The sequence below is a fragment of the Theropithecus gelada genome, chromosome 8, assembly GCF_003255815.1.
Source record: "Theropithecus gelada isolate Dixy chromosome 8, Tgel_1.0, whole genome shotgun sequence".
Classification (NCBI taxonomy): domain Eukaryota; kingdom Metazoa; phylum Chordata; class Mammalia; order Primates; family Cercopithecidae; genus Theropithecus; species Theropithecus gelada.
Genome location: NC_037676.1, coordinates 88639557 through 88660042, shown reverse-complemented (window position 1 = coordinate 88660042; position 20486 = coordinate 88639557). Strand labels below are relative to the sequence as shown.

Here is a 20486-nt window from a genome sequence, read left to right as displayed (position 1 = left end):
GGAGGCTAAGGTGGAAGGGTTACTTGAGTCCAGGAGGTCAAGGCTGTACTCCAGCCTAGGTGACAGAGTGAGACTCTGTCTCAAAAAATAAAATAAAATAATAAAATAAAATGATTGTTTCCAAAGGAGGGAACTAGGAATGCATTTTGGAAGCAGTGAAGCAGAGCAGGAAGCCCCAGCTTTGTACTGTAACCCATGTCTTCTTGGAAATTCCTTTTTTAAAAAATCTGAGTGCATTATTTTGATAATAATTGAAAGACAAGTCAGACCAAAGCCTTCTACATGTTGGTCTATTTTATTGAATGTGTCACATATATTTTGTTACTTATTATTTTTTGTCCCCATCTTCCACCTCTATTTTGTTAATTATTAAAACCAAGCTATACTTAATGAAAAGGGAACAGAAAGGACAGCATTATTTTATTTCAGGAATCCATCAACATCCTTTGCAGCTACATAGGCAGGAAAATCTAGAAATTGTAATTTATATAGAATTTGAAAACTCTTCAATTACAATGGATAGAGGGAAGAAAATACAGCTCAAGAGAGTGTTTGGATATTGCTGGGGCACAAGTTTTTTACTTATTAATATCATTGGTGCAGGAATTTTTGTGTCCCCCAAAGGTGTGTTGGCATACTCTTGCATGAACGTGGGAGTCTCCCTGTGCGTTTGGGCTGGCTGTGCCGTACTGGCCATGACATCAACTCTTTGCTCTGCAGAGATAAGTATAAGCTTCCCATGCAGTGGAGCTCAATACTACTTTCTCAAGAGATACTTTGGCTGCACGGTTGCTTTCTTGAATCTCTGGACATCCTTGTTTCTGGGGTCAGGGGTAGTTGCTGGCCAAGCTCTGCTCCTTGCTGAGTACAGCATCCAGCCTTTTTTCCCCAGCTGCTCTGTCCCAAAGCTGCCAAAGAAATGTCTGGCATTGGCTATGTTGTGGATTGTAGGAATTCTGACTTCTCGTGGTGTGAAAGAAGTGACTTGGCTTCAGATGGCTAGCTCGGTGCTGAAAGTGTCCATACTGAGCTTCATTTCCCTGACTGGAGTAGTGTTCCTGGTAAGAGGGAAAAAGGAGAATGTAGAACGGTTTCAGAATGCTTTTGATGCTGAATTTCCAGATATCTCTCACCTTATACAAGCCATCTTCCAAGGATATTTTGCATATTCAGGCGGGGCATGCTTTACACTTATAGCAGGTAACAATCCATTGAGGAAAAAAAAATCTAAAATCATGACTTATTGCATACAGTATGAAATGCCTATCATTTGTTGTATTTTGAGTCTTAAATGATTCAATGTTTCTTTCTTCTTTGTGACTTTCTAAATCAGATCATGCCAGCCTTGCACTTGTTACCTACTCTTAATTATCTTCCTGTTTATTCTAAGGTACTTATTTGATTGAACAGCTTCTCTTTTTCAACTTTCCTTTCTGGGACCACAGATATGTGACTTCTGTGTTAATCTGTTTCCTTTCTGTTAATGGATGAAAGCTGGGGTTGTGAAAATATTCCCCACCCATGAAACTGTAAATCCAGGAATGATCCAATGCTGGACTATGTTTGTGTTGTAGGTAGGTATGACACATTGAGGCTCTAAGTATTTTTATTTACTTACTTTTGGAATTATGTTTTATATTTTATTATAACTTTTTCCTTTCATTGATGAATGTAGTAATACAAACCGATTTTACATGCAATTGACCTTTTTCACATCAAGCATTCTAATTAATGATAAAGCTATAATTTTCTTGTGTGCATTATAAAAGCTGCCACCCTACAACAACCTTGGATGCATTTAAAAGTTAAATTAGGGCTGGGTGTGATGGCTCATGCCTATAATCCCAATGCTTTGAGAGGCCGAAATGGGAAGATTGCTTGAGCCTAGGAGTTTGAGACCAACCTGTGCAAAATAGTGAGATCCCTCTCCTCAGATTTCTTTTTCTTTCTTTCTTTTCTTTCTTTTCTTTCTTTTCTTTTCTTTCTTTCTTTCTTTCTTTCTTTCTTTCTTTCTTTCTTTCTTTCTTTCTTTCTTTCTTTCTTTCATTTTTGACAGAGTTTTCCTCTTGTTGCCCAGGCTGGAGTACAGTGGTGTGATTTCAGCTCTCTGCAACCTCCCGGGTTCAAGCAATTGTCCTGCCTCAGACTCCAGGGTAGCTGGGACTACGGGTGTGCACCACTATGCCCGGCTTATTTTTGTATTTTTAGTAAAGACAGGTTTTCACCATGTTGGCCAGGTTGGTCTCGAACACTTGACCTCAGGTGAGCCAACTGCCTCTGCTTCCCAAAGTGCTGGGATTGCAGGCATGAGCCACCACACATGGCCACCTCCTCAGATTTCTGAAAAAATTATCTGAACATAGAAGTGCACACTTTTAATCCTAGCTACTAAGAGGCTGAGGTGGGAGGATCGCTTGAGCCCAGGAGTTTGAGGCTGCAGTAAGCTGTGATTGCACCACTGCACTCCAGTTTGGGCTACAGAGTGAGACCCTGTCTCAAAAAAAAGAAAAATAAATAAATAAATAAATAAGTAATAAGTTAGCCCACAATGCAAAGATACTATAACCAGGATTATAGGAGCCCGAAAGAGGCTCCCTTCCTCCCGCTAGCCTCCAGACGAGTACTCCCTGGACACCCAAAACAGGAACTTCTCCAGCAGTTCAGACCCCTTGACCGCAATGACAGCACTGGGCAGCTGACTGAAGTGGGTGCCAAAGTGGAACAGCATCTTCTTGATTCACTCAGGACATCAGAGAAGAGCAACAAGTGCTGGATTTTTGCCTTGCACTTTTACTATGCTCTTAAGCATCGTTATTCTTATATATTCGGGGATCATGTACAGGTTTACTACATGGATTTATTTGTATAATAGTGAGGTCTGGGTTTCTAGTGTACCCATCACCCTAACAGTGAACATGTACCCAATAGGTAATTTTTCAACCCTTAGCCCCCACCCAGTCTCCCCACTTTTGGAATCATCAGTGTCACAGTTTCCTCTATATATCCATGTGTACTCACTGTTTAGCTCCCATATATCAGTGAGAATATACAGTATTTGATTTTCTGTTTTTGAATTATTTCTCTTAGGATGATGGTCTCTAGTTGCATCCATGTTGCTGGAAAAGACATGATCTCATTCTTTTTATGGTTGCATGATATTCCATGGTGTATATATACCACATTTTAAAAAAATCCAGTCATGCATTGATGGACACTTAGGTTGATTCCATGACTTTGCTATTGTGAATAGTGCTGCAATAAACATGCAAGTGCGGAGGTCGTTTTGATATAACAATTTCTGTTCCTGTGGGTAGAGACTCAGTAGTGAAATTGCTGGGTCAAATGGTAGTTCTGCTTTTTGCTCTTTGTAGGTTCTTAAGTATCTTTAAAGAGTAGAGAAGCATAGATATTGTAGATTGCTCTGAGGCTATATACCCTTCCCTTCAATGTTAGAACAGAAGTTTTCATCTTTTCATTTTCAAAGTCAGTCTTTTCCCTTGAATTCTTTATCTTTTCCCTCCCATCACCTTAAGGACTTTTCTTTCACATTCTTTTATTTCATTTTTTCTCAACTTCAATTTTTTTAAAAAAATCAGTTCTTTTCCTTGTTATTTAAATATGTATCAGACTCTTAACTACTGAACAAAACTTTTTAAAATCTCAAGTCCCCCGCCACTAGTTTATCTATCATTCGTGAAATCATTTGAGTAGCCACCATCTTTTCAAAGACTGTTTTTAAAACCCTGTACTAGTGCCTCAAGATGAGTAAGATACAGTCTTTATCAAAGAGGCTTGCAGTCTAGTAGGAGAGGCAATACCTAGATTTGGGTCTGCCATTACCAACTATAGCAAGTATTTTCTCCTTTCCAGTCTCTTTTTTTTTAATCTGCAAAATGTATATCATGGTTTAAAATCACTATAATTCTTGCCTTATAAACGAATGATTTGATACAGTATTTAATAGCCATAAAGGAACAATATAATTACTTTGGAAATCAGCAGAAAGGTCACTTTTTGCTGTCACTGAGTGGAAAAGGTGGCAATTTGAATTGAACCCACAAAATTCCAGAAAAATATGAGTGAAGCCGTGGAGAATAGAAGCATGCAGCATAGATAGTAGACAAGGTATGTAACCTCAGGTGACTACAAAATGGTTTCCATCTGAGAGTCTTGGTATTAGATATGATTACTAAGGCAAGTACATACAAAGATGAAGGACAAAATACATAGGGTTGATTACTAAGGCAAGTACATAGACAGACGAAGGACCAAATGCCATAGGGTCGGAGGGAGACAGATGACTGGACAATGCCAACTTTTAAGCAGGAGGTAGAGAAACAAGATTCAATGAAGAAGCCAGAGGAGGCTCAGAGTGTTATAGAGGAAAATCAGAATATATTTCAAAAAGCAGGGGATAATCTATCTGGTTAAATGCTTCAGAAGTCAAGGAGCATGAGGACTGGCTAGAGCACCATCACTGATAATGTAAGAAGTCATTGGTGAATTTTGAACACGAGAGGAAGTCAGTTTGCATTGAGTTAAAAATAAGGTATTGAGAAAAGAAAGTTATGAGGATATTTCTGTTTTACGTGGCTTGTGATTAAATGGGCCAAGTTCAGCAGCTGGCATAACGAGCAAAAGTTTCTCATTGTTTCTTGCTTTCAAGGCTAGAAGCAATATTTCTGGATTTTTATTTGAGCCAGTTTCATTGTATCCCATTGCAGAGATGTGTCATTGTTAGATAATTATTGTCAGCTGAAAATATATTTACAGAATTTATTCATGCTGACCTATAAACTGTTATGGAATTCCTCACAAGCCTGTAGTGGTGAACAAAAGTTGGAGGAATTTCAGTGTGTGCTGGAGTTGCTAACTTACAAAATAAGTCTTAAGTACATTTAAGTTTTAAGTAACACTTTTACCTGCAAAATAGTGATTTGTAGACAGGTGACTTTGCAAGGTGTAGGAATACCTATCCTTTTTTAAAATTTTTATTTTTTATCACCCAGGCTGGAGTGCTGCTGTGCAATCACAGTTCACTGCAGCCTTGACCTTCTGGGCTCGATTGATCCTCTCACCTCAGCCTCCTGAGTAGTTGCGACTACAGGCACTCACCATCATGCCCCGCTAATTTTTTTGTGTGTGTGGATTTTTAGTAGAGACGAGGTTTTGGTATGTTCCTCAGAATGGCCTTTAACTTCTGGGCTCCATTGATCCACCTGCCTATACCTCCCAAAGTGCTGGGTTTACAGATGTGAGCCACCACACCTGGCTGGAATACCCATCTTCTAAGTTCAAGAGTCAAGGATATTTGTCACCTGTCTGGCTATTATAACTTTTTATTATAAATTAAATTGTAATCTCCATCTCCTTTTTTACAAATCAAGTACATGATGAGAACAAGTAAAAGGCTCAGAAGAAAGTACAATTAATCCAAAAAATTGCCCTTTTGTCCCAAAGCTTTAATAACTATAGTAATTAACAACAACCATATATTCAGCACTTACTATATGCTAAACACTAGGATTGGAATCTTGTTGTCCCTATAGTTTTCACTATAAGGAGATTGAAACCTTGACAGCCAATACATTGTCCAGAAGTCCCACAATAGTAAGTGGTGCAGGCAGGGTTAAAATTAAAACCTTCTCAAATTTTTTACTGTTCAAGTTCTTAATCAGCTCAGATTAGTGTACCCCATGGGCATTAGATCCAACCCCTGGGCAGACACAGATAGAAGAAATTTGATATAGTCAAATGATAGATATTTATTAGCAAAGGGGATTTGGTTTTAAATAGCAGAAACCCACTCACATTAGCTTAAGCAATAAAAGGGGAACTTACTGGAAGGATTGTGCTATATTTTAAGGAAGATATGGGCAACCAATCTTCAGGAGCAAAAAAAATTGGGAAGCAGACTGAACGTGGTGACTCACATTTTTAATCTGCACTTTGGGAGGCCTAGACTGGAGGATTGCTTGAGGCCAGGAGTTGAAGACCAGCCCAGGCAACATAGCGAGACCCCTGTCTCCATAAAATAAATAATTAATATGAAAAAATAGGGAAGTTCTAGAAATTAAAAAAAAATTGTTTTCTCATCTTCCTTTCTTTTTTAAAACCATTACGTTGCTTTTCTCTTGACCTTTGGTTCAAATCCTTGAGATAAATTTTCTTGTATACTGAAAATGATTGGCTTCCGGTGGATCTGAGGTCTGTTCTTTGTTCCTTGTCACTGGGCAGGGCACAGGGTGCCATTGTATATTATGGTTATAGATGATCATTTCTTCATGGCACAGAGCAATTTTCCGGGTAGGACAAACTTTGGGGAAACGGTGTGATGAATGGAACAATATTTAACATAAAAACTGTCCTAGAAAATCCACTCTATATGATGCTAAATTACAACTGTTTCGGCCTTCTTTGCACTTAATATTGGCATAAAGGAATGGTCAAGAGCATACAGGGAGAGAGAAGTTATGACGGACTCTTTAACTCCTTTCAATATACGATATGAGAAATGTATAATAGGAAAATTTTGCTAGCCAGGGAGAGAGTTTCCTTTCCCATTTTCCAAGAAGTAATTATTTTCCTGAGATCTGAAGGAAGGGTAGAGGTCAACCAGGCAACTAGGAAAGAACATTCCACATAAGAAAACAGACCCTATGGCAAGAAGGGAGAAGACATTGTTGAGGAACTGCAAAGGCCAGTCTGTCTGTATCTGTCTATATATGAAACACAGATAGCAAGAGAAACTATCACATTGTCACATAATATATCTCCATAGCACTTAGTTTCTTTTCATACAGACACTTTCCATAGTTTTATTATTTTAACCTCTTATTTATGCAATTATTTAACTCTCATGTGTAGCTTTTCTTCTTGAGGTCGAACTTCATGTAGTTTCTGCTCACTGCTGGATTCCCACTATCCAAACTCAGTGCCTGGACTTAATAGATGAGGCTAAACACGTAAGTAGGCTTCAAATGGTACAGGACTTACGGGCTCCGATTTCATTTTTTATTCTTCAGTCTTTCTTCAGAAATTTTACCATCTATGGAGAAAATGAAGCATATTTCATATTTTTCTTCATTTAGCTATATTAGGCAGGTGGGTGTGTAGCAGTCCACCAGTGTGTGCTTGTGTGTATATGTGTGCGTGTGTGCGCGCATTTCAGTGTATGTGTAGTGGTGGTGGCTGAATGAATAGGAAGAGCCTAGCCCAATTCTTGACACATGGAGCGATGCTGGTAGGAATGTAAATTAGTATAATGTCTATGGAAAACAGTTTGGAGATTTCTCAAAGAACTAAAAATAGAACTACAATTTGATCCAGCAATCCCACTACTGGGTGTCTATCCAAAAGAAAAATCAATAGGATACCTGCACTCATGTTTATCACAACACTATTGTGTGTTTGTATATACATATATATACACACCACAGTATACTACACAGTCATAAAAAATAATGAAATCATGTCTTTTTCAGAAACATGAATGCAGCTGGAGACCATCGTCCTAAGTGAAATAACTCAAAAATAGAAAGAGAAATATTATACCTTCTCATTCATAATTAACTACAAAACGTGTACTTATGGATGTAGAGAGTAAAATGATGACCCATAGAGACTTGGAAGGGAGAGGGAGTGGACAGGTGGCTGATGAAAAATTACTTAATGGGTACAATGTACGTTATTCAGGTGATGGATACCCTAAAACCCTGACTTGACCACCACACAATCTATGCATGTAATACAATCATAGAAAAGGCATAACCATCCTTGGTATGCTTGTACCCCATAAATTTATACAAATACAAAAATATTAATCTAAAAATAATGAATTTTAGAAATAATGTTTACCAATTATGATTTTGTCCTCTTTTGTGTTATAGGGGAGCTGAAGAAACCCAGAACAACAATTCCCAAATGCATATTTACTGCGTTACCTCTGGTGACTGTAGTTTATTTACTGGTTAACATTTCCTATCTGACTGTTCTTACACCCAGGGAAATTCTCTCTTCAGGTTTGTATGCAAATGGCTAAAACAATAAATAAAGTGCTGGTCCTTTCAACATACCTTAACTATCATTTCACCAGTCAGGACCACTGTTTACTGTTCACTATTCTATATATATAATCAACTTATAATTTTCTAAAATAACAGAGGGCCAAAGGGAATGATTTGTCTTAGAAAAGATATTCATGTTTAAGCATGGTTATGCCTTTTCTGATAGTATGGAAAGATGTATATAATGTTGATGTATGGTGTAGATCAGATTCAAAATATTAGTATTCCTTTCATGATCTCATCTCACCAGAGTGACACTATGTAATCAGTGTTTACATCTATTGTAAAACTTTCAAAATGTTTGAGTCTCAATGTTTTTCCAGGTGTCACAAAAAATAATCAAGTTGAAATGTAGAATATTGGCAGTCAAAAGAGTAGATGCTAATGTTCAATTGATGCATATAATTAATATTGATGTATAAAACAATACGGTTTACCATGAACAACTCTGAAATTCATGGTGGCAAAGGGTCCTGAACATATTGGAAATCTGACCAAAAAATAGCTATCTTAGAAGCCAAATTGTAGAATAAACAGTAAAAGAATGAGAAAATCTTAAATAAATATACCTTTAAAAATGAGTAATAGATTCAAGGAATAAAAGGAAATTTGGAAAGAAATGAGAAACAGGGGAAGTGGAAGACTAGTAATTTCCTCAAGTCAGCATTAAACCACCTCATGAGATAAATCTATCACCCAGTACCTTCAGGACTAATCTCTTTTGAGCAGCTATTATTGTTTTGGTGAATCTTTGAGGCATGGAGGCAAACCTAAGGGAGATTTTGATTAAAAATTCTGGTAAACTTTGCCTCAATTCTTATGTTACTGCCCTGCAGGGTGCTGCCATATGGTATCAGTGCTGATTCATAATGGTCTAGGTATCTTAGGCACTTCTAAACTAGATGTAATCAAGCTTCTGAGTGTCTGTGAGAACAAACCAAATGCAAAGTCAGATCAGAACAAGCAGTGATTTATTAACTACTTTGATTATGTAAAGAATAAATTTACAAAGTTAATAGTGGGTGTGGTCGGGGCTGCTGGTCAGCTAGCACTGTTGTTATGGTTCGTTGAAGCTGGCGTCTGTTATGACTACCAGTGCTCCATCCATACGGGTTGTTAAAAAGTCATGAATATCTCCTTTGGTGTCATAATGGTTACAGCAATTTTGTAGGTGGCACAATGGTTTTGGCATGTGTGGAAAACTCATGAAGTATTTTGACCATCATCACTTGTAATTTGGCTACAATGCTTATTTTTTAGGCATATCATTTTTAGACTTTTTGTTTAAATTCTAAATTAATGTTTCTGAGTCCAAATATCTGCATGTTTATTGTACAGGAAATTTAAATTAAGAAAAAAATCAGAGTCATACATGAAAAAATACATGTATAGGTATAGTAATCATAGCTTTATGTATGATAGCAAAAATTAAAAATCATAAAAATATCCAATAAACTTGAAACAAATAAAAAATTTATGGGAAATCTATATAACAGAATATTCTGTAATTTGTAAAGATGATATTGTTGATGGACACTTGAAGAAAAGGGACAATGTTTATAATTCAGTAATGAGGAAAAAGTCAGGATGAATATAATGATGTAAAACAGTAAATAAGTAGCTAGTAATGGTGATCAACAGGAATGATATTGTATATGATTTTTACTTTATTGTTTGCACTGAATATTACACATTTTCTTTAAGGTGCAAAATTTGTATAATAAGGGGGAACTTATAAGCAAAAGAAATAGGGTTTTTTTTTTTTTTTTTTTTTTTTTTGTGAGACAGAGTCTTGCTCTGTTGCCTAAGCTGGAGTTGAGTGGCACAATCTTGCTCACTGCAACCTCCGCCCCCAGGGTTCAAGCGCTTCTTGTGCCTCAGCCTTTCGAGTAGCTGGGATAACAGGCATGGGCCACCACACCTGGCTAACTTTTGTATATTTAGTAGAGATAGGGTTTTGTCATGTTGGCCAGGCTGTTCCGACTTCAAGTGATTCTCCCTCTTGACCTCTCAAAGGGCTGGTATTACAGGCGTGAACCACCAGGCCCAAACCTAGGTTCTCAAATTAAGAAATTTTAAAGATTAAGAGATGTATTTTTTTCAAACAGGTATATGTAAAAAATGTGAAAAGTTCCCAGATGAATATAGAGCATCTATGATATGGCATGAATTGTATGCTACATTTTATTTAGGGAACATTGAAAGAATTATACCAGGCTGTGATAAATATTAGATTCTAATATCTGTGGTTTACATAGAAAAAGAAACAATGGTATTAATTATGTAATGTTTTCGTCTGTGTCCATGTCAGAGCTCTGACTTGTTTCTTCACATATTTTCCTCCTAGGGAAACAAAAAGCCTTTATTGTGAATAAGTACCACAACTGAGAAGGGAAGGGTGTTCTTCTAGAACAATGTGTATGGAAATGACGTAGTGAGGAGCCCTGTCCCAGCTTTGAAAATTGAGGATTTCGTTGTTCCCAAAGTCCTGCCACAGACTGCTGACAGGGTGCTCACATTTGGTTTTCTTGAGAGTTCCATGCCATATTTAAAACTAGAGAAAATTGGCATAGGACAAGATAATCTAAAACAGTAAATACATTTTATGGAAGCAGAAGCTGAGAAGGTTTCCCTGTCCAGATACAACCTAAAAGTAGCTGGTCCCAAGTACCCAGATATGGTTAAGAATTTTGGAAAGATAGCTAATGATAGACAATAAATAAATTAATTAAAAATAATAATAAAAGAATTTTGAAGAGAAAGTGAGAATTTTAGAATCATTTATTGGTAAATTAATGCAATTATTTTCCGAGGTCAATTTTGTAACATCATCCTTATTTTAAAATGTGTATACCTTTGGACTCACAAGTCCCACTTCTAAGAATTTACTCTAAGGAGACTTGAACAACTATCAAGAATGGAAGGCATGAGTGTTTTCATTAAAGCCCATTTTATATTAGCAAGAAATTGAACATAAACTACAAATAAAACAATATGAAATGGGTAGATAAAGTCATTGACAGTTATATAATGGAATGCTGAGAATTTGCTAGAATAATTAGATGCATGCAAATGTACCAATAAGAGCAAGATGCACCTGCAAAAACAAGCCTAAGTGAGCGTACACAAATATGCACACTCATACACAACCCTAATCGGTGCTTATACATTCATACAAAATTTCTGGAAGAGGATCCAAACAGCTGTTAATGGTGGTTACATTTGCTGCACATGAATGGGAGGTTGGTGAAGAGAGGGACATTTACTTTTCACTTTATGTGCTTCAGTGCTATTTATTTTACTTTTCACCCAAAACATATATGAAATCATTTTTAAAAGAAAAGAAACAACATGTGGAAAGTGTAACAAAGAAAAAACATCCCTTATGGCATAGAGCTAAAGATGATGTAGAAAGATGTATCGTTTTTGCCAGCCAGCACTGACAGAGCTGCACCTGATCCTCCTCAAGTTATAACTAACCACGTTTGTAGAATGCACACTGGGAAATTGAAGGGGAATTTCCTTTGCATTACTGGAAAGAAATATTTTGGAAATGTGACTGAAAATGTGAAATTTATGGAGGTATGGGTGTCCGGGAAAAACAACTAACAATATCTTCCTGAAAAGAACAATAAATGAGACAGGAGATATTTTTAAGGAAGATCCAAAGTTGTAGAATAGCACTAAGGAAAACAAGTGAAATGGCACTTGAGGCTATTTAAAAAGGGTTACAAAAATTAAAGATCTTTAAGAACAAGGGCTATTAATGATATTTTAATTTTGTCACATTTGGGAAGTCCTACCTTGTGTTATAAGCCAGTATGTTGATGTCCCAAAAGTCCCTCTAGAAACCTACCTTGGTACAAGAGCATAGGCTCCAAGGACATGTACCCCCAGGGACCTCAGGCCCCATTGTGCTCATTCCATTGAAAAACTGAGAATTTGTTTCTCTCTGACCAAGTGATCTGTCCTAGCATATATTCACATAATATGAACTGAATCAAGTGAATTCTCACAAACAGTGGATGCTTTTCTTCACAGGTTCGTTTTTTTCCTGTGGACTTTTATTAAATTAGTACCCGTAAGGTCTCTTATCTTTAAGCAAAAAAAAAAAAAAAAAAAAAAAAAGTAGAATATTCTCTAATGGTTAGTTTCTTAATCTCAGTACCATGAACATTTTATACTGTATAATTTTTTGTTGTAGTGAACTGTCCTGTGCATTATAAGATGTTTAGCAACATCCTTGGCCTCTACTCACCAGATACGAGCAGCAACCTTCTACCTCCCCAGTTGTGACAGCCAAAAAAGTCTCCAGTCATTGCCAAATGACCCTGAGGAGTAAATTCAGCTCCAATTGAGAGCTATCGGTCTATAGAAAAGTCCCAAATGTCATACATATTTTTAATGGTGTGTAATTTATTTTCTTAATCTACGTGGTTCCTTTTTCTGCGAAGTATTTCAAATTGCGCTGTGCTGTGGGAAAGTCTCATTCTGGTGTCAGTAGTGTTGCACTGTGCTTTTTGGCCTCTGAATGTAACTATTAAGACTCTATAAACTAGTTTTAGAAAATAAGCATGGATTCAATCGTCCGTTCAACAAAATCAATTCATTTCACAAGTGTTTATTGAAAGCCTACTATATGTCTGTCACAGAGTGATCCACTAGTTTTATAGAAAATAAATGGATTGTCCTTGCCCTCTAAAACATTCTTGGTCTATTGGGGAAGACATATAAAATGATAACCATTTACAATACAGTGTGATAGGGCTCAAACAGACACCTTTAAAAGGTGTTATATAAGTGTAACTAAGGAAATAAACAATAAAATTAAGCAAATTGAATGTTATTCCTTAAGTTTATGTTTTTATTTTGAAATAATATTAAAAGGTTTATCATTAGTATTTCTCTTTTAACACGTTTTCTTTTGTGTATTTTTGTTTTCCTGCAGATGCTGTAGCTATCACATGGGCTAATCGAGTTTTTCCCTCATTGGCATGGATTATGCCTTTTGCTATTTCTACTTCATTATTTAGCAACCTTCTGATTTCTATATTTAAATCATCGAGACCAATATATCTTGCAAGCCAAGAGGGCCAGCTGCCTTTGCTATTTAATACACTTAATAGTCACTCCTCTCCATTTACAGCTGTGCTGCTACTTGTCACTTTGGGATCCCTTGCAATTATCTTAACAAGTCTAATTGATTTGATAAACTATATTTTTTTCACGAATTCATTATGGTCTATATTATTAATGATAGGAATACTAAGGCGGAGATACCAGGAACCCAATCTATCTATACCTTATAAGGTAAAATTTGATTTTCTAATTCTTTTCTGTGTGAAAGAACAGATATTGAGTATAACTGTATTTCAGATTATAATCAAGGCATCTATAAGTAGATCTTCTGAATACTCAGTTATTGTGAAACATAAGAATAATCTGGTCTTGGTTTTAATTTTCATTTTTATTGGCTAGGTTACTCAATATAAAGTCTCTTATATTCCATTTAATGGTTTATTAGAGAGAAAAACAGTTCTCTGGATGGTTAGACAGATCATTATGAGTCTTTTGAACAGATATTATTTTGTCTACTTATGTAACTAGTTATGCATATGAATGTCTTCCACAGTCAGGGTCAGATTTAGCAGATGAGAAACAGAAGAGGCAAGGTGAGGTCACAAGTGATAACATCCACTGTTCTGAAACATCAACTTACTTTGTTGGCAAATTCCAGTCTTTCAACTTTACTTATTTTAAACTGACTTTCAGTCTGGATGAAAAAATTTTTCACAGGAGAGGAGACAACCATTTAATTGTAGAAAAACAAATAAGCAGCAAAACTTGGTAGCATAAGAATGTTATTGGAGAAAGATGGCCCTGACACTGATGATCAGAATAATAAAATAATCTTGGTTGCCTAGGTAGGTTGTTCAAAGCTTGGCTTGGATGATCACCTTTAATCCTCTCAGTAATAGAAAGGTGGATTCTATTGTTATTCCCATTTTACAGATAAGAAAACAGACTTAGAAAAGTTAGGTCACTTGCCCAAGCTCACACAGCGTGGATTAGAGCAAGATTTAAATCTAGGCAGTCTCTTTGGAGTGTTTGACTCTCGCTAAATACAAAATATAAGAAAGAACTGCTGAGAGAACGAAAGCAATGTTCCCATCACCAACTATGGTTGATTTATGTCCTTCTTTCCTTTCCAGCCTTCTTTTCAACTTCTTCCATCCAGTCATCTCTTAATTGCTGTGTATTTGAGTATTAGTTGTCAAGAGGCAACTATATTTTAAGCACCTTGCTAGGTACTCTAAGTAGAAAAAGAATTAAGACTTGGCTCCTGCCTTTAAGCAGGTTATAATCTATCTGGACAGTCATGTAAACCAAAAATCATGGTGTGATAATTGCTACCTAGTGGTCTGCAGAGGAAGCTCAGAGAACACATAGGGAGAGAGATTGAATCTACAGCAGGGTTGATGGTCGTAGGCCCCTTTGGATGTGCCTCCCTAACATCTACTCTCTGTATAGTTTCACATGGTGGATCTTTTTAATATGTCTTTTGCTGTTTTCTCATCCACACTTTTGTTAGATCACTGACCCTAATACATACAATTGTAAAGAAGTTATGAACTGGGGTCTAAATTTGTTATACACAAATAACAGTATAAGATAATCATTAAGAGCTTTGGGCTCAAGTCCAGTTGCTTGGCTAGTAGCTGAGTTTAGTCTTATTATGGAACCTCTGAACCTCAGTTTCTTCAGATCTAAAATGGGAAAAAATAATACCTACCTCCTATTAACATTGGATGTATTAAGTAAGCTAAAGCATGCAAACAATCCAGGGTCTGACATTGATGGCTATTATTGCTTATATTATTATTCAACTTATGCTTGCATCAGAAAGGAAGGCAAGGGAGCCTTAAGTACAAGTGGCTAAAATTTGTCTTGTATGCCCCCAGGAGTGCTCTTTTCTTTTCTCTCAATTATTTGATAATGGATACTGAGCCATGAGATGATAAAATATCTTTATTATTTATTTATTTTTTAATTTATTTTGTTTTTTTGAAATGGAGTCTCACTCTGTCACCCAGGCTGGAGTGCAGTGGCGCAATCTCAGCTCACTGCAAACTCCACCTCCTGGGTTCACGCCATTCTCCTGCCTCAGCCTCCCGAGTAGCTGGGACTACAGGAGCCCACCACCACACCTGGCTAATTTTTTGTATTTTTAGTAGAGACGGGGTTTCACCACGTTAACCAGGATGGTCTCGATCTCCTGATCTCGTGATCCGCCTGTCTCAGCCTCCCAAAGTGCTGGGATTATAGGTGTGAGACACCGTGCCCGGCCTAAAGTATGTTTTTCAAGGATGCTTTATAAACTAAGAAGAGATTTTTTTTTTTCTTTTTTTTTTTTTTGAGACAGAGTCTCTTGTCGTCCAGGCTGGAGAGGCTGGAATGCAGTGGCGTGATCTTGGCTCACTGCAACCTCCGCCTCCTGAGTTCAAGTGATTCTCCTGCCTCAGCCTCCCAAGTAGCTGGGATTATAGGTGCCCGCCACCACACCCAGCTAATTTTTGTTTTTTTAGTAGAGACAGAGTTCCACCATGTTGCCCAGGCTGATCTCGATCTCCTGACCTCGTGATCCACCAGCCTTGGCCTCACAAAGTGCTGGGATTACAGGCGTGAGCCACTGTGCCCGGCCAAGAAGAGATTCTTAATGATTAAATCCCAACAAATGATCCTCTAATGAAAGGGTTTTGTTTCATAAATTATGACTGGCTGTGTTATATATATCTTTGGGGAATGTAGATTCATATCAGTTATATCTTATATCAATTTTCTCCCTAGGTTGGGTAATGTTGTAGAGAACTCTTACAATTCTAACACAAAGCAGGTACCAAGGACTGGTCTTTAAGGCTTTTGGCAAAACAAAAACAAAATATAAAACAGGGAAAATTGTTTTAGCTAAAATTTTTGTCTTGATTTTTTTTTTAATATGCTGAGCCTATAAAGTTATAACATTTACCTGTCAGTATTTACCTGTGTAACAGAGGGTCTGAGGATGGTTCTTCTGTTTTGTCATGAATTTCTTACTGCCTTGAGATATTTTCCAAAGAAGATTTTTGTTACTTCCATTGGGCCTTAGAAATTCCCTCTTAACAGATTCATGGTACTCAGATCAGTAGATTGTGATCTTATCAGCAAATGGTTCTAGTTATTTCCATTCATGGACAGTCAAATGCTAGATGCCCATTCCCTCCAACCTGACAATGAGTCTTCAACGTCTCCTTTCACTCAGGCATTTATCTGACTTCTAAACCAGGTTTATTCAACTTTACAGCTAATTTAGCCTGTTTAATTAGCTTGTATCTCTGCATTTTTATTTATATAAATATAGAGGTATGATTCATGGATGTTCATATCTAATATTTTTTCAAACTTTGCTCTTTTCAGGTGTTTCTGCCATTTCCATTAACCACAATAGTCATCGACGTGGGCTTGGTTGTGATACCATTGGTAAAGTCTCCAAATGTGCATTATGTCTACGTGCTTCTGTTAGTTCTCAGCGGATTACTATTTTACATACCTTTTATGCATTTTAAAATAAGATTGGCTTGGTTTGAGAAGATGACTTGCTATTTACAATTACTATTTAATATTTGCCTCCCTGATACGTCTGAGGAACAGATGTCAGAAGTGCAAACTGTTAAAAAATAGCCTTCTAAAAAACATGTATCAGATTCCAAATCAAGGTCAAACACATGATAGAACATTCATGGTGAAATTCCTATGGTAACTATTTTTTTCTCAAATGAAATAAGTAATGTATACAAAAGTACCCAAGACAGTACCTGGCTTCAAAGTCACTAAGAAATTGTTATACATAACTAAAGCTCTGCTTTGTGTGGTAAAAAACTTAAGTCCTGGTTTGCATAGCTTGATGATTGAGTGATTATACATCTCCCATTCTCTAACTCTTTTTTCTGTATCCCACCCCTTTTCTACTGAATTTGTGGGAATCCTGTAATAAAAGTGAATGGCTAAAAATTTTAAAAGCATTCCTTATCTTCATCTTTCCTGAGTCTTTTTTTGAGGCGGGCGGGGCCAGGGAAGATGCTGATTTGAAGATGAAAAGAATAATTCTATTTTTCCAGTTGGCTTTTCCCTTCTAGAATTTAGCACTTTTTTTTTTTTTTTTTTTTTTTTTTTTTTTTTTTTTTCATCGAGATGGAGCCTCACTCTGTTGCCTGGGCTGGAGTGCAGTGGCGTGATCTCGGCTCACTGCAACCTCCACCTCCTGAGTTCAAGGGATTCTCCTGCCTCAGCCTCCTGAGTAGCTGGGATTATAGGCGCCTGCCACTATACTCAGCTAATTTTTTGTATTTTTGGTAGAGACTGAGTTTCACCATATTGGCCAGGCTGGTCTCAAACTCCTGAACTCGTGATTTGCCTGCCTCGATCTCCCAAAGTGTTGGGATTACAGGCGTGAGCCTCTGTGCCTGGACCCATTTTTTTTTTTCAAGCTAATAACTATTTTAGAAGCATGGGGCTGGGCGTGGCAGCTCACATCTGTAATCCCAGCACTTTGGGAGGCTGAGGCAGGCGGATTACTTGAGGTTAGGAGTTCAAGGCCAGCCTGGCCAACATGGTGAAAACCCGTGTCTACCAAAAAATATAAAATTAGCTGGGTGTGGTGGTGTGCACCTGTAATCACAGCTACTCAGGAGGCTGAGGCAGGAGAATCACTTGAACTCAGGAGGCAGAGGTTGCAGTGAGCAGAGATCGTGCCACTGCACTCCAGCCTGGGTGACAGAGTGAGACTCTGTCTCAATAAAACAAGAAGCATGAATCTTTAGGTTAATTTACTTTGAGTGCCTTTAAGAAAAATGTTGACATGTCTTAGAAGAACAGCATTACTGTGTCTTCATTTGATTTATTAATAAGTGTGACCTACTGGGAATGATATAGTTGTATATAAAGTGTGTGAAATAGATGGCTAAGTGGATAGCATCCCAGGAGTCACATTCATCCAGCATCATTCAATTTAAAAAATTCATCCACATAGCTTAGAATTTTAAAAGATCTGGTTTAGAGTTGTCTTCAGAAAGTGGGAATGTGGGAAGATGTCCAGTGACCTTTGTTAGCTAGCTTTATTCCCGGCCTCCCTTTATCCCTCAGAGGTGGCATCCACAGATGTCGAAGGACTTGTCAAGTTTGAGGAACTATCCCCTGGTGTGATGGTTAGTTTTATGTGTCAACTTGGCTGGATCATGGGGCCCGGACATTTGATCACACATTATTCTGGATGTTTCTGCAAGGGTGTTTTTTGGATAAGATTAACATTTAAATAGTTGGATTCTGAGGGAAGCACAATGCCCTTCTTATTGTGAGTGGGCCTCATCCAATAAGTTGAAGTCCTTGATAGAACAAAGACTGACTTCCCCAAGAGGGAATTCTGTCAGCAGATGGCCTTCGGACTAGAATTGCGACATCAGCTCTTCCATGGGTCTGTAGCCTATCAGGCCACCAGGCCACACTACAGATTTTGGACTTGCCAGCCTCCAGCCTGCATGATTCCGTGAGCCAAGCCAATTCCTTAAAAATAAATTCTCTCTCTCTCTCTCTCTCTCTACCTCTCGCTCTTTCTCCATATACACATCCATGGGTCTGTTTCTTTGGAGAAGCCAATAACATATTTAAGTTAGCATGGTAGATATCTATTTATAGCATACTACTTATTTATTCCTAAGACAGTTGCCTTATGTGGGCCTCATGGTTCAACATTCCCTTCACATAAACCTCCACTACACTTAGACAACTGCCCAACTTTCCTCTTCCTATGAGCTTTCAACACAGTATGTGACGAAATACTTCCTGAGCTTAGTTTCATAGACATCATCCACATTTTATAAATTCAGGATCAGAGCTTCAGATTCTGGAGACCTGGAAGATATTCAAATTACAAGTGAGAAGAACCAACGATTTGACTGACATTAGATTGAGAAGAAATCTTAAATGTGTATAGCAGCCCCACAAAGTAACTCGCTCATCTATGTTTGTATACTGCCAGGGATGGGGGAATCACTACTTGCTAAAGATGCTGGTCCTATCTTTGGACAGCTTTGTTTTCCAAAAGCTTTTCCTAATAATATGAAGCTGTAATGTAATTTCTATCTGTTAGGTAAGTCTAATCATCTTTCACGTGATATCCTTTTAGATATTGTGGCTCTGTGTCTTTTCCAGATTAAAACCCCCCAGTAGTCCAAAGTTGCTGCTTTTGAAAACCTTGAACCCTGTACACCTTGCCAGGCCCTTTTCAACGTAACGATGTCTTAAATTTTTATGCCATAAACATTGTAGTTTTTCTGAATGTGGTCTGACTATGGCAGAGCAGAGCGGAGCTATCATTTCCCTTATTTTAAATATTCTAGTTTTGTGCACTGTTTTGGTACCACTATACACTTAAACGTCCTACGTCTTTCATGTAAGTCATGGCCGAGACCTGCCTATTCTAAGACTGTGTGGGACATTACGTCGGCAAGTCTAATAGGTCAATACAATTTCTCAGGGAAACTTTTGTTCCACAGGACGATAACAAGAAATTGGCTGACGGTAGCAAGAGCGGGGTTATAAAATTTCAAGACTTCAAGGAAAGTCGCAACATGAATTTCATTATAGCTTTTATATTTTATATTATTTTTGGAAATAAGGCCTTACAAAATATATGTGTAGTAAATTTTCTGCTTTGCAATTCCTTTTGTTCTACTTCAGACCACCAGCAATTCATCTTCCTGCTATATTTCTTTTAAGAAGAGTCTATTTCGAAGCCATCTATAAAGAATTCCTGGCTGGGCGTAGTGGCTCATGCCTGTAATCCCCCAACTTGGTAGGCAGAGGTGGGTTGGTCATGAGGTCAAGAGATCGAGACCATCCTGGTCAACATGGTGAAACCCCGTTTCTACTAAAAATACAAAACTTAGCTGGATGTGGTGGCGGGCACCTATAGTCCCAGCTACTCTGGAGGCTGAGGCAGAAGAATCACTTGAACCCAGGAGGCAGAGTTTGCAATGAGCCGAGATAGCACCACTGCATTCCAGCCTGGCAACAGTGTGAGACTGTCTCAAAAAAAAAAAAAAAAAAGAGTTCCTTTGATGACGTCAGGCAAGGACTTATTTGCTATACTCTCTGAGTTGAGGCTTGTGGTACTTAGCTATTTGACACAGGTGTGCTGTGAAGATTAATGAGTTTCGTGTGACATACTTTGAAGTTGAAAAGTAATCACTTTTATATTGTACCTATAGGGCCTTCAAGGTGTTATCTCTTGTTTGTATCATGAAATTTGCAAAGCAGACACTACCTGAGAAGCTTCTACCTCCTCTCTATTCAGAACAGGTTTACTTTTATTATTCTATTTTTTTT

The 20486-nt window shown here is 37.5% G+C and overlaps 1 protein-coding gene across 1 annotated transcript; it reads left to right on the top strand.

Moving 5' to 3' along the window:
- Positions 1-417: 417 nt before the first annotated feature.
- SLC7A13 (solute carrier family 7 member 13) lies at positions 418-17119 on the top strand. Its single transcript, XM_025394846.1, has 4 exons — positions 418-1200; positions 7890-8021; positions 13015-13376; positions 16521-17119. The coding sequence occupies exons 1-4, from the start codon at positions 516-518 to the stop codon at positions 16782-16784; spliced, it is 1443 nt and encodes a 480-aa protein (XP_025250631.1). The 5' UTR covers positions 418-515; the 3' UTR covers positions 16785-17119.
- The last annotated feature ends 3367 nt before the right edge of the window (positions 17120-20486 follow it).

What these genes read in the sequence shown, in the direction of transcription:
- SLC7A13 (XM_025394846.1), top strand. Translation starts at nt 516, where the DNA reads ATGGATAGAGGGAAGAAAATACAGCTCAAGAGAGTGTTTGGATATTGC. An exon ending in CAGGGAAATTCTCTCTTCAG is followed by an intron (nt 8,022 to 13,014) that starts GTTTGTATGCAA and finishes GTTTTCCTGCAG; the next exon opens with ATGCTGTAGCTATCACATGG. An exon ending in ATCTATCTATACCTTATAAG is followed by an intron (nt 13,377 to 16,520) that starts GTAAAATTTGAT and finishes TGCTCTTTTCAG; the next exon opens with GTGTTTCTGCCATTTCCATT.